The sequence below is a fragment of the Parasteatoda tepidariorum genome, chromosome 6 (genome assembly GCF_982258835.1).
Source record: "Parasteatoda tepidariorum strain Cologne lab strain chromosome 6, Ptep-v5.0, whole genome shotgun sequence".
In the NCBI taxonomy this organism is placed as follows: domain Eukaryota; kingdom Metazoa; phylum Arthropoda; class Arachnida; order Araneae; family Theridiidae; genus Parasteatoda; species Parasteatoda tepidariorum.
The window spans coordinates 14124956-14142028 of record NC_141760.1 but is presented as its reverse complement, the minus strand read 5'-3'; the positions used below and the strand labels follow the sequence as shown (position 1 = coordinate 14142028).

At 29.8% G+C, this 17073-nt stretch overlaps 1 protein-coding gene across 1 annotated transcript in view; it reads right to left on the bottom strand.

Moving 5' to 3' along the window:
- LOC107452714 (uncharacterized) overlaps window positions 1-16029 on the bottom strand; it is a 68785-nt gene extending 52756 nt beyond the window's left edge. The window contains exon 1 of the mRNA XM_043049188.3: window positions 15751-16029. Coding sequence (XP_042905122.1) covers window positions 15751-15865 — 115 coding nt within the window. The 5' untranslated portion in view covers window positions 15866-16029. The remainder of the gene's footprint in view (window positions 1-15750) is intronic.
- Between the last annotated feature and the right edge of the window lie 1044 nt (window positions 16030-17073).

Below are 17073 nucleotides of genomic sequence, written 5' to 3'. Positions count from 1 at the left end.
GAGTGGTATTACCATGATGCCTGGGTCGTCACTATAACAGAGTCACAGACAAGATAGTTGCCGGACTGTCTATCGCTTGTATAACCTTTCCTTTGTCGTTGACAAATTTTTGTCAATCTCGTCTAAATATGTAAATAGTTGCATATATTTTTTCTATTTTATTACACCTGAGTAAATGTTAATATTATTCTGACCCCTGTAAATATTATTGAATTCTAATCTGGTTTAATTTCCTATCGATTTCATCATGTGTTCAACCGACTGGTTTCATTACTTTACTATTTTATGCTTGACACCCCCTCTTCCCCAATTCTACCCCCACTTCACACATTCCCCCATTATATGTCCCCAAAATCAGAGGAATCAGTTAAAGCCACTGCGCGGCAGGTTCTTCTTGTGATTTTGTTTCAAAATGGTATCATTGTTAACATATTGGAGGGTAACCTAATATTGGACGTTGTGCAGCCAGAAGAATCCAATATAAAAAACTTAACAAAGAGAAAAATAATTTACATATGTGACTATTTTTATGAGGAATATTTCGTGCATTACAACACAAATTATTAAAGCTACTGTTATCATTATGATACAGTAAAAACTATATGAGCAGTTTTGAAAGAAGAAAAATAAATTAATAAAAAGGAGATCAAGTTCACGCAATCCCTTTTATTACCTTATTCACAAATAACTTTACGAATGCATTACTTTTAAAACCAATCAATCCGGTTCGCTAACTCAATGAGGCGCAAGATAAGGTCAAGAACCTGAAACCATTAGAATAATGAACCGTGTTTTGAAACCATAAAGACTGACAGATAAATAAAAAAAGAGAGAAGGAAATTCAAGAGTATGAAAACAATGAGAAGATACGGATTTCTTTTATTTTATTATTATTGCAGCCGTCAATAAACCTGTGATGACCAGAATTCGGTCAGGGTGTCCATTTTTTCTTTCCAGGAAATATCGGCGGTTAGTTTTCATTGTTTATTGTCATGATTTTTGATGAAAAGCGCTATTTTCTTCCGATATAGCCTAGTTTTTGCATTTTGAGGTAAATTTGATAGACATCAAGCATAGGGGGGAAAACACAACAAACGAAATAAAACTGAAAGCTCTCATTTACATTCTAAGAGCGTTGCATTCAGAAAGAATAGAGGAAAAAATGCGTGTCAATGTCTCTTTATCTTTTCAAACATATATTTTACTTTGATTTAAAGTACAGAATAAAAAACTGAATATGAAAAAGTACTAAAGAGGAGAGAGATACTTTTATCTTTGTCACACTTAAAACGAAAAACCTAGGGCACATCACATGCGAAAGACGTGGAGGTAATTTTCGATGGGTGAACGAGCTTTATTACGAAAGTCATTGTTTTTAATGTGACAAAAATGAATTATTTTTTTCTTCTTTAGTCTCCTTACATAAAAAAACATGATATTTATAGCAATAATTTACTGTTGTTAAAAAGAGAAAACTGTTATTCAAATAAAATAAAGAGTTTTAAAATTGTGTTATCTAATTTTTATAATTCTCTTACGTGGCTCCCAAATTTTCACTATATTTTTTTTCCGCTGGTGGCAACTTTTGCTTTGTTTTGTTTACGTTACTATTTCTCTTACACGGCCACAAAAAAAGCCTCATTACAACTCCCCGAATGGCAACGCTAGAAAATCGACCAATGATTGCCGCTAAAAATGTCACATGCCAAATCTAGCTGAGGTGGCTCAACATATAGCGCTTTTAAAAACGGAAACTGAAATAACCAGAGAGCATCAGCTGCGGCAATCTCATACTATTAGTCTTTGTCGATAGATCTCTATTTTAGTATTTTGTCGAAAGTGCTTTTTTTCACGAATTTATATATTACGAATTTATTTGACGATTTTTGATTTATATCACGAATTATACTATAGCACATTTCTAATAGGTTTAACGAATTACATGTCATTTATTTGAATTCAAATTTATTTTAATGACTTAGTACGTATTTACTAAAAAGATGTAATTTAAAAAAAACAAAAAAAAGTTTTTATATAGATTTGAATGATTGTTTTGAATTCTTAGAATTTTGTGCATTTGTAATGTACCTAAGTTAGTAGCGAGCGAAGCGAGCTTGGTTTGCGAAGCAAACCATATAAGATTGCGTAGCAATTTTCGGGGGTTGGCGAGAGTTAACGAGCAGGGGGCGCAGTCCACTAGTATAAAGTAAACTAATAGCAAAAATTAATTCAATTTTTGTCACAGTTGAAATGAAAATATCTGGCACATCGCATGCGAAAAGTTTATGGAAAAAAAAATTTTTTTTTGTTGATAATTTCTCTTTTGAATAAAACGTAATGTTTATAAATACTGTTTTTGTATTATTTTCTTTTTTTAATATTTTGTATCTGTTAATTTGATGACAATAAGTGGTCATAATTTCAATTAGTGATACTTGTGACATTAAGGAAACACTTGTAAATTGTATTGTCATCAAGTTGAGAACCCTAATTAAAATTTGATCATTCTAGATAGACGATAAGTGATCCAATTATATTTGATGGATGATAATTTTTTTTTCCCGATAATATGACGATAAAATATACTTATAGCAATCAAAACACGATTTAAACACATTCCAGTTAAAATTGGAGTGTTCAAAAAAGTTAGAAAATTATCGAAATTGTGATTAAGGATTGATCGCTGGAAAATCATTTTATAGCGGTTAGGAAACGATGCAAATTTTTATTTTCATCAAGAACAAAGCTTTAATAGTGATTTCAATGTTTAAGCTGGCCGGAAAATAGGTCAAAATTTTGACTACAAGACTTCCATATCACACAAAAAATATAGAGTTAGTAGAAAATGTAGAAATAATGAAGAAAAAAAACTATTTAACTGTCATTTGAATGATCAATAGTTAGTGCTTAAATAATATTTTGTAAAATGTAGCCAATTTTTTAAAAAAATTATTCCTTATGAAATTTTGAAGAAAAAAAAACATATTTTTTTTTTTACATATTTTACCAGAATACATACACATTTGTGGACATTCCAAAGAGTGTAGGTTAAAACCAGAATGTTCAAGACAGAACAAAAATGTTCAAGACAGAACAAACTGTTTGAAGTTATCCAAAAAATGTATGAAAGTGTCCAAGATTTTTAAAAATAATGAAATCTCCATGTTTACCATAGAACACTTATTTTAATAGATATCCAACTACTTCTTGGTAAAATCTAATTTTGAAAATTAAATAAATAAAACTTAAAAGATTTCCTGCAATAAAATTAAAAGTTTTATTAAGACATTTCGCATTTCTTTATATAGATAAATGAAGTATGAAGGGCTTCAAACGTTATAAACCACATTTTTAAATTATTCTTTATACCATTTTTAGATGTGTTTTTCGAATAAACTTTTGAATAAACATGATATAAATTTTTTTTTGCGAATAATATGTTATTTGTATAAACTGTTGGTAATTTGTAATAGTCATTCATGATTGTTAGAACAATTTTTTCATCCATCTTTTACCAGCGTAATTTATGCTTATTATGGAAGCAAAATTTCAATATGGAGAAAAACCACAGTTTTGTGAAAAATGAAAAATGTTAGACCCTGTCGTTAAATAAAGACAAAAAAAAACGCTTTTTTTGCAAACAATATGTTATTTTCATAAATGCTGGGAGTATGTAAAAATTATTAATGACTATTAAGTCAAGTTTAGCGGATAGTTAGACGTATCCTCTAATGACAAGTGAATTCTGAAAACGGCGCAAACAAATTACAAATTCAACCAATTTCGCTCAGACTTTAGATAATATTAAATTACGTATCTTGTTCGGATACAAACTTTCTATTTCTAACAATTTAAAATATTTCAGGTATAAAAATAGCTTCGATTATTAAATGAAATTATAAATAAGAGTAAAAGTATTTTTTGATGCAATTATCTTTGGATAAAAAGTTAATTCGATTCTCTTCGCTCAAAGTTTTGCCAATAAATAGCATGTGCGCAAAAATTCAAGAAAAAAAAATTTGTAACCCTCACCTACAATTTTGAGAAGTCTCGTGCAGATTGCGTCAATCTCTATATCTTTGTGGTCCAACATAATTATCCACCGAAAAAAAGAAGAATTATTTTTATTTGGAGCAATTCCATTAACTGATACATCTGCATTTAATATACCTTAAGAAGCTTATCAAATAATGAAGAACGCATAGTAATACTCAAAACCGAGATCATAAAATTAAAGGTTAATAGTAACGTTTTTTAGTTTACGCACAGCAAAAAAAAATTTTAAAAAATAATAAATAAAAACCAGATAAATAAACATCTGAAATACCGCTTCATATCGTTCTTCGAAATATAAAAACAGCATTCTGATACTTTTGTTTGTTTATTTATTTTCTATATTCATACATGACTAAAGAGTTGCGCAAAACAACTCTCAATTAAAAGATCTTTGCGCAACGATAACTCCTTCCTCGAGTTTCTAAAAATAAATCTTAATCTATCATCTTTCCTAATAGTAACGAATGTTTTTTTATTTTTTCTTAACTTCCTACGTTACGATATCTCTTATTTGATTGACGAAAGTCTGTTTCATTGAGGAGGAAACGTAAACAATGGATTTATCTAGAATAGAATTCGGGAAGATACGTAAGAGTTACATAAAAATAGTTTCTCGGAAATGATGCAATAAAAAATTTGAAACTACGTTTTGCAAGTAGACTAAAAGAAAGAAAACATTTTTATTTTTGTCGACTCATTAACACGTTGAATGCCATGGGGGTCACCGGTGACCGGCACTGAGTTTGTTCGTATGCGCCACGGGGGCCACTGGTGAAGCCAAGAGTATCAGAAACACATAATTCGAGTAAATTTTTAATGCTTTTAATTTTTTTAAATATTATTAACGTTACTAAAATGGCTTGAAGAAATTAATGCAATATAGAATTCACAAAAATCATTTTGGCCAGACGGGTGAGCCATGTAAAATTAGCGTGGCATTCAACGCGTTACCGAAAAACATAGGGCGCTTAACTTTCGAAAAGTGAAAAAATTCGGTGAAGGGTAATGATGTGAGTTTAATGTGGCCAACGTTTTTCGTCAAGTCTAACGAAAATTTAATTATTTTCACCTATTTAGTCAACTTGATAAAACATCGTTCTTGAAATTTTTATTTCGTTTTATTATTTTCTTCTTTTTGGTTTTATTTCCAATAGTTTATGTCGAAGAGTCGTCAAAATTTTTAAGGATAATAAAATGGCGATAAATACTGCTTACACTATTTTGTAAATAATTGTAACTTCTAATTGGCATCAGATGAGAGCTCCAGCTGTAGTTGAAATTTGGCCAATCAAAAAATGGTCGAAATTACGATTAACGTTGAATTCTATTTGACGATAAAACGATGATATAAAATCTGTTTGAAACGGTTCTAAAACTATTGAGACTTCTATCTGTTTTAACTTTGAGCTCCGGTTTTGTTTCGAATACTTTAATTAATCGTAATTCGGATGGGCAATAATTTCTGCTTGTATCAGTTTGGAAACCATTGAAACTTGTATTCTCTTTTGTCTCAAAATTGAAATTTGAGCACTAAGTTACAGTTGTAGTTGGTCGGATATTCCGTACTTTTTTTAGTTGTAGTTAGTGGATTTGCGTTCGAAGAAAAATCTCTTTCCTTGCTTTTTCCTAATTCTCTTTCTTTCCAGAAAACAAAATATCTGTTTTATTTTCATTATTCAAGTGTTGGTGGGTCTTGATAATGAACAGCTTGTTTTGAGAGCTTGAAACATTTTTATTTTCGATTCGTGGTTTTGCATTTTTATTTTTGAAGTTTTTTCCTTTGGCAAATATACTTTTTCACTTTAGTTTCTTGAGATTATTCATTCTATATGCTGTTTCTCTGCCAAAACTTATGTATTCCTAGTGTAAATAATTTAAAGTTAATGAAATAATTAAAGATTGGTTCAAATCTTAGCGGCCCATAGAGAAAATGCGTCCTCTTGCTTTTCGACTTTAACTCGTAAGAACTCTGACGTACGTTTTCTTTCTTTTTTTTTTTTTTTTTTTTCATTTTATAATACTTTAACTATTCTTTTTGTGTTACTTTCGAAATACTAGTTTCTGCGTTGTTGGGAGCATGAATGTTTTTTTTTTCCTGCTTCATGTAGAAAAAAACATCAATGGAAGCAAATCTACCTGCAGCTGGGTAACAAAATTTTGTTGCTCGCATACTACTAATTATTGCAGAACAATGAAGACCATTTCCTTATTAAAATATATTTTACTTCACAGCTCTTCGTTTCATGTTACTGTTCGTTTGATGGGATACCTGCAAGTGACGTAGTGTGGGTATCTCGATTCTGATTGGTTGTTGAAACAAGGTATTTGTTTACGTTAGCAACTGTTCTTTCCATTCTTTTTCAAGTAAGCCAAGTTTCTCAAGTATCAATGCTCACATTCGATTTTCTTTCACTAAGATTTCAATTCTTTCACTATACATTTCTTATTTGACACAAAGACAGGCAGGAAGTCATGTAGAGCATAAGCAAACTAATTATGCACCGAAGTTGCGCGAGGTACTCAAAGCAAAAATATATCACGGTTACAATAAAATACACAAACAAATAATAAATCTAAGTTAAGTAAAAGGCGTAGACCAGAAAGAATTATATTTCAACTAATTCGATGTGCGATTCAACGTTGTATTTAATTAACTTCACATTAATTAATATTCTAAACCATGTGGAGAAACTTAGCTCGACTTAAACGCGCTGTTTTGCTTATGAACGATTAGCTGGCGCCATAGGTCATATGCGTGGGTTTCCGTCATCTTCTTTTTGAAGTGCAAGTACCCAATTATTGAAGGGTAGTGTCATTTATTATTAAATTTTGCTTTATATTGCAAAATGAAACTTGTAAAAAAAAAAACTCTTATGATTCAGAGATTATTTTTGAAAAAAAGTACAAAAACTAATTAGAACATTGCCTCAAACTTTTAAAATTTCAAGCTGTTCAAATCAGATTTTTTTTATAAAGTTACCAAATATGATTGATTCACTGTAAAAGTATGAAAAGTTTGTTTTAAATGTTTTCGAAAGGACTACTTTAACTAGTCATATATTTCCTCAATATTTAACGATGTTTTTTCCAATCAAATTTTAAAATGGCACTTTGTTATTGCTTAAAAAACTTCGTTTAATTTTATTGAGAGGTTTTTCAATTATAAACTGCTGTTTGTAGAAAATGCAACACCATGAAAGAATCATCAGAATCAAATGAAATTTAATGCAGAAACGACTTGTACTGATACAAATAAATGATGAAATTTTCAAAACAAAAGAAACAAATTAAGCGTCCGAAATCAGTATTTGGTGCAGCCACCACGCGCTGCAATAAGTGCTGCTATACGACGTGGCATGGAGTCAAACAGATGTTGAATATCTGCTTGAGGAAGAGAATTCCATATCGCTTGTATGCGCAACCAAAGTTCGTCTTTGGAAACTGCAGGACGCGGATCACGAGTGAGACGCCGACCAACCATATCCCACACGTGCTCAATAGGCGACATATCCGGCGAATAAGCAGGCCAAGGAAGAAGTTGCATGCGTTGTGCTGAACAGAAGTCTCTAACAGTCCGCGCAACATGTGGGCGTGCATTATCCTGCTGAAAGATAGCTCCAGGGATGCCTTGAAGGAAAGGAACGACTTCGGGCTGTAGCACTTCACGGACGTATCTGTTGCTATTGAGATTACCCTCAATTAGTATCAAATTGGATCGTCCATGATACGAAATCGCACCCCAGACCATAACTCCGGGTGTTCGACCACTATGTCGTTCAATAATACACTCAGGAAGGCAGCGTTGACCGGCATAACGTCTAACACGAACACGGCCATCATGGGTCTACAAATTGAAGCGTGAATCATCTGAAAAGACAACTTGGTGCCAATCAGCTCGCCAGTCTCTGTGCTCAAGAGCCCACTGCCGACGCAGCCGTCGATGATCCGCCGTGAGGGGAATCCTGTATAATGGCACCCTTGCACGCAATCCACGGCGCAGCAGACGACGACGAATTGACGAAGCCGACAATTGTACACCTGTAGCAGTAGACCAATGTGCTGCCAGCTGCCTGGAGGAAGCTGTGCGATCATTCACCGCCATGCGGAGCAGGTGTCGATCATCGCGCTCTGACGTCACCTTCTGTCGTCCAGTGCCTGTTTTTCGAGTTGTTCGGTGCTCGTCGGTCCACTGCTTCCAAACTCGTATCACTGTGGAACTGTTCCGCTGCATACGAGCTGCTATTGCGCGATAGGAAAATCCTCCTTCTCGAAGGCCGATTATCCTCCCTCGTTCAAACTCCGTAAGTTGCTTGAATTTCTTATTCTTCCGTCGTGGAGGCATACTCAGGTCTCACTAAACGTTTGCCACTAACAAATAATCATAGACTATTTTCAACGTCCCGCTACAGCACTTTATTTATACGCTTTCAGCATCAATTCAGAGGGCGCTGCGCGCGCCACGCACGCGCGATGGCTCTGAAACTTTATTAATTTGCATAATATCCTATAATTGACATTTGCTGCGAATTTCATTTGATTCTGATGATTCCTTCATGGTGTTGCATTTTCTACAAACAGCAGTTTAGTAAAACATTACGTAAGGGAGAATTCGTTGTTTTTTTTTTAAAAAAATATGTGATCACAGTTTTATGAATATTTAGGCAGAATATACGAAAATGTATGCAATTATTGCATATAATAACCAATATAATTTATAAGCTGATTGCCATAATTCCAGCATAAGGTTCTTAAACACACTCTTTTTCGTTTCTAATTTATTACTGGTCCTTTAAATCTCAGAGAGCGTTTAACTTAATCGATAACTATGAGCAATCTCATGATCTAAATCGATTATATATATATATATATATATATATATATATATATATATATATATATATATATATATATATATATATATATATATATATATGTTTGTATGTATTTGTTACGCTTTGAAAGCATAAACATTTTAAGTTCGTAGTGTGGCCGGTGCTTCTTGAAAAAGATACAGAATCATAATTTTATTAAAGTTAGGGCCGGAGGCCCACAAATTAGAACATTACATGTTGGTGGATAGATGGAGAAGAACACATTTGACCATGGAACGAGGTTTTTTATACCTTTTCGGACAATATATTTAAATATTAATAGTTCTTAGTAACGTGAGACTGATCAATTTCCTAAGCTACTAAAGACACATCATCACATTTTCTGCGATGATTGGATCAATATTATTACTTTCATTGCAGGAAAGGTTTTAAGTGATAGCGCGTTAGATAAATGCTCTATTTATGGATTATATTTAATATATAATTGTTTTAACATTATATATATATATATATATTTATATTTATATATATATATATATATATATATATATATATATATATATATATATATATAAGTTCAAAATGAAGAATGAAACAAAGAAAAATTATAGACATATGAAAAAAAGGGGGTGGGAAATAATAAGTAAAAAAATAACAAACAACATTGTATTTAAAAAAAAAAAAAATGAATTGTTAATAAGAAAACCGGAAAAAAAGCCTTAACTTTCTTAGTGTTTTCTTGTATTTATTTATTTATTATATATATATATATATATATATATATATATATATATATATATATATATATATATATATATATATATATATATATATATATATATATATATATATATATATATACTAAAGCAAAAGTGAGCCCCTGAAATGAGAATTGAAAATATGAATATATTATTTTTACTCAGAGTCAACTTTCTGAATCCTAACTCCTATTGTCTAGTTATATAACCGTAACGAAAGTAGAACAATAGGGTCAACTGCTTATTTCATTTTGTCTAATTTTATTTGAACTGCAACTTAACCATGATAATGATTTTTGATTTTTCAAACGAGCTCAAAGGCTTGTTAGAAAATCAAATTAACATGAGTTGCGCCATAATTATAAAACAAATTCTCCCGGCATAATAACCGATTATGAAAAGTCGTGCACTTACAAAATAAATAATTCCATACCTGTTTTCAGAAGAAAAGTAAAGCATTTATTTCTTATTTTAGTTTCATCGTTTGTTTTTATTTCATTTTCACGTGCATATATTATGTGCTTTCTTATCTAATTTATCCATATTTGTATTTATCAAACGTGGCACCAAAACCGCGTGTATTTCTCAATCTCAGGTGGCAACACTTGAGTCATACGTTAATTCGTGAAATTTATTTTTGCTTTTTAAAAAGATGTGAATACATGACGGACCTACCAAAAAAGTAAAGTTTTTCTATTAAAAAAACAAAATTTTTTTCCTAACAAAATACATTCATTTCCTTTTTCTTTTTTTTTTTTTTTTTTTTGTTACTAGATATTTTCGAAGTCATGTACGTAGAATAAATTTCAGTAATCAAGAAGATTTTAAATAGATTTCTAAAGCACTGAATAAATTTCAATTGCTTACCATCCAAAACATTTGTTTAAACATATAGGTAGTTGTTTTATTGCTCTGCTTAGAATTTTAATATTGTTATCTACACCTATGCACACTCAATTACTTCACAGCTACTGCAAGTATTGTGTAGTGATGAAATTCGGGGTTGGCAGCTTATTTTAGGAGAAAGGATGAGAAAATAGTGCAATTTAAAAAATAAATAAAAAATTTAAAGCAATTTAAAAAAACAAAAATTATTACCACTTAACATCACAACTTGTTAAATATATATTTAAACAGATTTTAATATTATTCATATGATCAATAACATCACCTAATTTTTATAGGATTAATTTTGCTATCACTTTAAATATTTAGTAAGTCTGTCATCATTTTATTATTCAGATAAATGTTACATTTATGCTTCCCCCCTCGACAGGGAATTCATGTGTTATCTCAAATTATGATTTTACGAACTAAATTGAAATTTCTATTTCATTAGCCGCATCAATCATTCATTATTATACAAACTGTCAGATACGAGGTAAAAATGGGTTTAGAAAATGCAATTATTATTTTCCACTCTGTGATTTCATCTAAATAAGAATTAATTAATCTGAAAATCCTCTATCACTTTTTATTATATTTCCTCCAAAATGTTTTTCGCTAAGGTAGTAAGCGGTTTGTGACAATTACTGAAAAATCTAAAAAATAAGATAAAATTGCACGAAATAAATTTTCGTAATTCTTAAATTGGATATTTTTCAAGTGATTGGCGGAACGGGGAAGTTCTTGTCTGGATTTAGATCCGAAGTTGGTATTTAATAGACTATCTTGAAACACAATTAAATGAGGTTACGAAACATCAATTGTCAAATAAATCTGAAAACAAACAAGGAAGGACGGAAGTTCAGTTTTCTAATAATTTAATTGCATTTCGAATCTTATCAAACCACAAATTTCTTACTATTTTGACCTGAACTATGGATCGTGGGCCCATTTTGGGCTCTACAATAAATATTTAAATAGCCAGAATCGCGTATCGTCGCTCCTACTCGTTAAAAACTAATTTCGAAGGAAATCAAAATTTTTAACAGCTAAGTAGCCGGAATTTCTGTTCCACTAATTTAGATTCAACATTTCTGTTTTAAACAAAGATTTTCTGCTCCTTTACAACATTTAGCTTTAACATTTCTGTTTTAAATGCAGATTTTCTGTTTCTTCACAACATTTAGCTGTAACATTTCTGTTTTAAATGCAGATTTTCTGTTTCCTCACAACATTTAGCTTTAACATTTCTATTTTAAATGCAGATTTTCTGTTTCTTCACAACGTTTAGCTTTAACATTTCTGTTTTAAATGCAGATTTTCAGTTTCTTCACAACATTTAGCTTTGACATTTCTGTTTTAAACGAAGACTATCTGTTTCTTCACAAAACTTCTTCACATTTTATTCTTTTCTTAAACCTAAAACCTATCACTCTTTCATAATAAGATCTTCAACTATCTTAAAATTATCAAATGTATAGATTTATGCTGCTACCTTCTTTAGAGTTTTTTTTTTTTTTCTGGTAGTAGCAACATGTATTCTTTAACTATTTGATTATTGGTTTAATTAAATGTGATAAAAAGAGATTTAGACCACCACAACATATAAACATTTCAAAACGTTGTTCAATAATCTCATAATTATACAAATATGATTTAAGTACTGGCTAAATTGCATAAATTTATACTAAGTCAAATTTCAGTTGAATTTTTCGAAAAAGAAAGTATTTTAAAATATAAGTTTAAGTTGGTAGATACGGATCCAAAATATATTCTGACAACTTTTTAGAATTATGTCAATAACAGGAAAATATAAGTTTACACGTTTACTTGCCATAAAAATTCCTAATACAGTTGCTTTTCGCCAGGGGAGTTTGTAAATATAAAGTAAAAAATAGTTACAATAAACTATCGTTAACTCATTTACTGAACTGAGCTGAAGTGTATTAAATATCTGTGCACCTAAGGCCGCTTGTGGCCTTAAGTGTATATAATGCTTACTGCAATAGTGAGCTGCTATTGGTCTAATGTTCTTGCCTTCAATTAAATTTCAATATGGGAATATTTTATTGAAATTTGAGCAAGAGATGGCTTTTTCATAGAATTTCATATTTGATTTACCTATATATTTGTCTATTGCATTGATTTTGAGGTCGTGGTGTACTTATTGCGTCGTTTCTTACGAACCATCTGGCTTTTACTATCCTTATCAACGCATTTAAACGTCGTTTTATGGGATTCGAAGCAAGTAGAGAAATTTAAAAAGTGGTATCAATCTAAAAAGCAGTATTTTATTGTGTTCGTGAACTAGAATGTTTTATTTACTCCATGTAAATATGTCTAAAGACTGATTTTTTGAACACTCTAATGAGAGCGAATACTAAAATTTTTAAGCCTCTTTTTAAAAAAATTTAACAAATTTCGTTTTAAAAAATAAAAGTTTTTAATTTTTTCAGATGCATATGAACCCTGTTGTAACCCATTATGGAAGAACGTTTCTGTAAACTTAATTTTTTAAAAAATATATGGATTGGTTACTCAATTTAATTAATATCTGAAATTTTTCGAAAAGAAAACCATTCGGATATCTAATTATATTGCTATCTGAAGAAGCATGATATTTAAAAACTGAAGTGTTAAACACAAGAAAGTATTAAATTAGTTTGAGCATAAATGCCCTACCTATTTTTACCATTATCCAAAATTGTTTCTCGTTTTTTATTTCTACCATTAAATTTTATAAATTGAAAATATTGGTAAAACTCAATATAATATTTAGGAATGATAAAAATAATCAAACCCAATTTCCTTGCACCAAATCAAAATGATACAGGTAACATATGGGGGCAGGTCTGCCAACTTTCTACGCCTTTCGGAAGAATTTATTCTAGTGGTGTTTATGTTTTAATCTTCCTTTTATAAATTTGGTAAGAAGTTTTTTTCTTCTCACCACTACTTGAAAATGAATCGAAAGTTTATATAAAAAGCCACTTCATGTGAGGTTAGACTGCTTTTAAAATATTGAAAAAATAACCAAAAATTCTGAAAGCTTTAGTTTTTGATTATCTACCACTCAAAGAAATATTTTTTATGAAGCATAGTAGTTGGCATATCCCTCTATATGGATTAATTTGTTTCTTAATCTAATTTCAGGATGAATGGGAAAAGGGCCGTAAGGCCTCAGACGCCCAGTTCCATTACAACGAACAATATGGATTCATTTCTGATATTTATCAGATCCACCAACTGCTGAAAAACCATCATCGATCCTACATCTTCGACGAATTGGTTAATGCCACTTACCGATATTTGCTGAATTTCTAATGCATGGATTAATTTTGATCCATAAAAATTTTTATGACTTAGAAATAAATTAGTAAAGGTTATTCGTAATATTTCACAATTTTTTGCCGTTTAACAATATGTAAACGCATTAAAACAGATCGGCAAAAACTTTATTACTGATAGCACAATCGTTCCATTCTTAGTTTTAATCTTTGAAAATGAAACATTCCGGACCTTCGGCGATATTCGTAAAATATTGTTCAAAAAGTAATATTTTATGATTATCACCAAAAATGAAATTCAGGGATAGCAAACATTAGAAATTACCCACTTAATTTAAACATTAATGAGCTACAACATTTACTTTAAAATCACTTTTTACATCATTTTCGTATATGAGTGTTTATGGATTAATATTTATAGCGATTCGTTTATGCTACTTAAATCGTAGATTTTATGCCCTTAGAAAGACAGGAGTTTTAAACTTCTCTCAATAATTGTTTAACTATTTTATTCCAGGTTCATATTCTTTCAGAGGTTGGAGGAAGTGCTGTAGAAGATTTTGTTCCATGGTTATCGTCAAAGAACTTTTTTAATCGAACATTTTTCTTATTCTTACTGTTGTTCATTATGTATACATGACATAAAAAGAATTTCCTTTTAATATATTTAAAAGAATCTTGGAAACTTTCTTAGTCTTGACTCTTTCTTTCATTGTAATGTGTTTTTCAATTTTATTTGCCAAACACATGTTGTGAGGGATTCGGGAGACTGCTCAACTCAGACTTACGTTAAGGAGTGATTAAAAAAAAACATTTTTTCTTATAAAAATTATTTAAACAAATATTTATAATTATGTGAAAAACTATCACTCAAATAAATATTTTGATAATTATTTGAATTATGACTCATTAAACTATAAAAAAAATTTTTAAAAGTTCAGAAAAATTTAGAAACTATTGTGACATCTACATTAATAAATATATTTAATTAGTATCTTTTAATTTATAAAATCCAAAACCAAATTTATAATTAATTTTATTAAAAATATATGCAAATGAGTGTAATATATTCTAGAAATAGTTTCATAGTGCATAAATATTTACTAAAAAAATTTCTTGTCATTAAGTGATTATACATGTGTGTGAGATTGAGAAGTTGACACATAATTCAGTGGTTTAGTACGATTTCAATCTTTGTACAGATTTCTTTTTTTATTTTTTATAATTCATTTATTATATTATAGTATTTAAAAAGCTACGTTAAGTAAAATGTTCTTAACCCTAATTTCGCATAAAATAGAGAAATCTATCATTTACAATTACCTTCCAAACAATAAAAATACTTTTAATAATTTCCAAGCTACCTCGAATAGAAGTCGAAGTCAAACTACCTCGAAAAGCCGCAGTTGGAGTTAACTATCGACTTTCTATCTCTGGTAACTAATGTTAGTCATTAAAAATTTTAAAAATTTTCCCTAAATGTGAAAGCAACATAAAGAATTATAAATTGAATTATTGATTGTAAATTTTTATAGGTCGTTTATTAAATTATTTGCTTTGTATCTTAACAGTTGAATTAATCCGTTTGAGTAAATTAAATTTTTGTAAAATTTAAAAACAAAAAGGGCTGATTTTAGAGAAGATATTTATTTAAAAATATGATTTATGAAAAATGAATCAACAATCATTAAATTAATTAAAAATAATATAGTTTTCAAAGTAACATAATCGGCAGTTATTTATTTTATTTAAAAATTAAGTTTGATGCTCGTTGAAATTCGATATAAATTAAGTTTTATATTGAACATGGAAATTAAATTTTTTTTTTATTCATTGTAAAAATATCAATTAAAACATTTTTCTTCAAACAATATTTGCGTATATATAAATTAAAACTATCAAAATAAGCCAATATATTTAATTATTACTCACAGCAAACTTGGTAAACCAGTCGCAAAACATCGTAAACTGTAGGAACTTTACCACCATCAGAAAAACTTAAAACTAATACTGTGAATATCCACAAAATAAATATCGTTCTCGCCATGACTTTTTTTTTTAACGTTTTAAATTAAATAAATGATTTAATCTATTTTTATTTAGCTTTGTTTGTGTATTAAATGACACAACAAGAGAGAACAGCAATTCACGAACACAGATCGCGGATGAAGATTCGTTTTGAATTAAACCGGCAGCCGACACGTTTTTTACTTTATAAGAGATGCGAATTGTCAACAAACGATTGCCTCATTTTGTGATTTATCGCTGTATTTGGCAATATCTTGAAATCTTTTGAATGGAATTCTTTTTATCGTTATCTTAACGTAAGGAAAAGATAGAGTAATATTTACGTTATGTTTTTGAGATGTATTTTTTATGTAATGAAGAAGAGGTTTAGAGATGCGTACATTCTTTGGTTATCTTAAAATAAATGGCAATACTCAAGTCTCAAAAAAACATCACGAGACTTAAAAATAGCTGCACGTGTTCGAATTTGACCTACTTGAATTTATCTATTATTTCACGTGATTTTATACGCCTAAACAAATAAAAAATGACATTGAAACAACCTCTCTGCATGATTAACTATGATTATCAATAATATAACGGAATTTCATATAAGGCCGAAATGGGTAATTTCATACTACAAAAATCTAATGATGTTTTCCATTGTTGTCAATACATTTTTATTGGCTGGAAAATCACATGGTAGAATCCAGTTTTCCCACATTAATTTTCATATTGGTTTGGTTGTCACCAGCATAAAATTAATATAAGTCATAAAAATATTGTTTTCCTATAAATATTTTTGCTTCCCCAACTTAAAGATTAAAATTACCGTACTGTTATTATTACGTTTTTTATTTTGTTTATTTTCGAAATTAAGACTTTTGGAGGATTGTTTTTATTAGTATTATTATAATAATGTAATTCTACGTTATATTTTAAGAAAATGTTATTTAAATCGGTGTCGGATCTTATTAATCGTTTTACAATTATTATTTTTTGGTGCAAATTACATTAATATATGATTATGAATAGCGGTTAAAGAGATTTGTTAAATGATATAGAACTTTACTTTCCGCTTCATGCACAAAGTGATGAATGCAAAAATTGTATTTAAAATACATTCGTACGTTTGTTAAGCAAAAACAATTACAGTGTGGCGTAAGTACCACTATGATTATTAAACATCAATTCACTGGTATAACCAGGGCTAAAGAGAATAGAAGGGCTGGTTCACTCCTTTGAAGT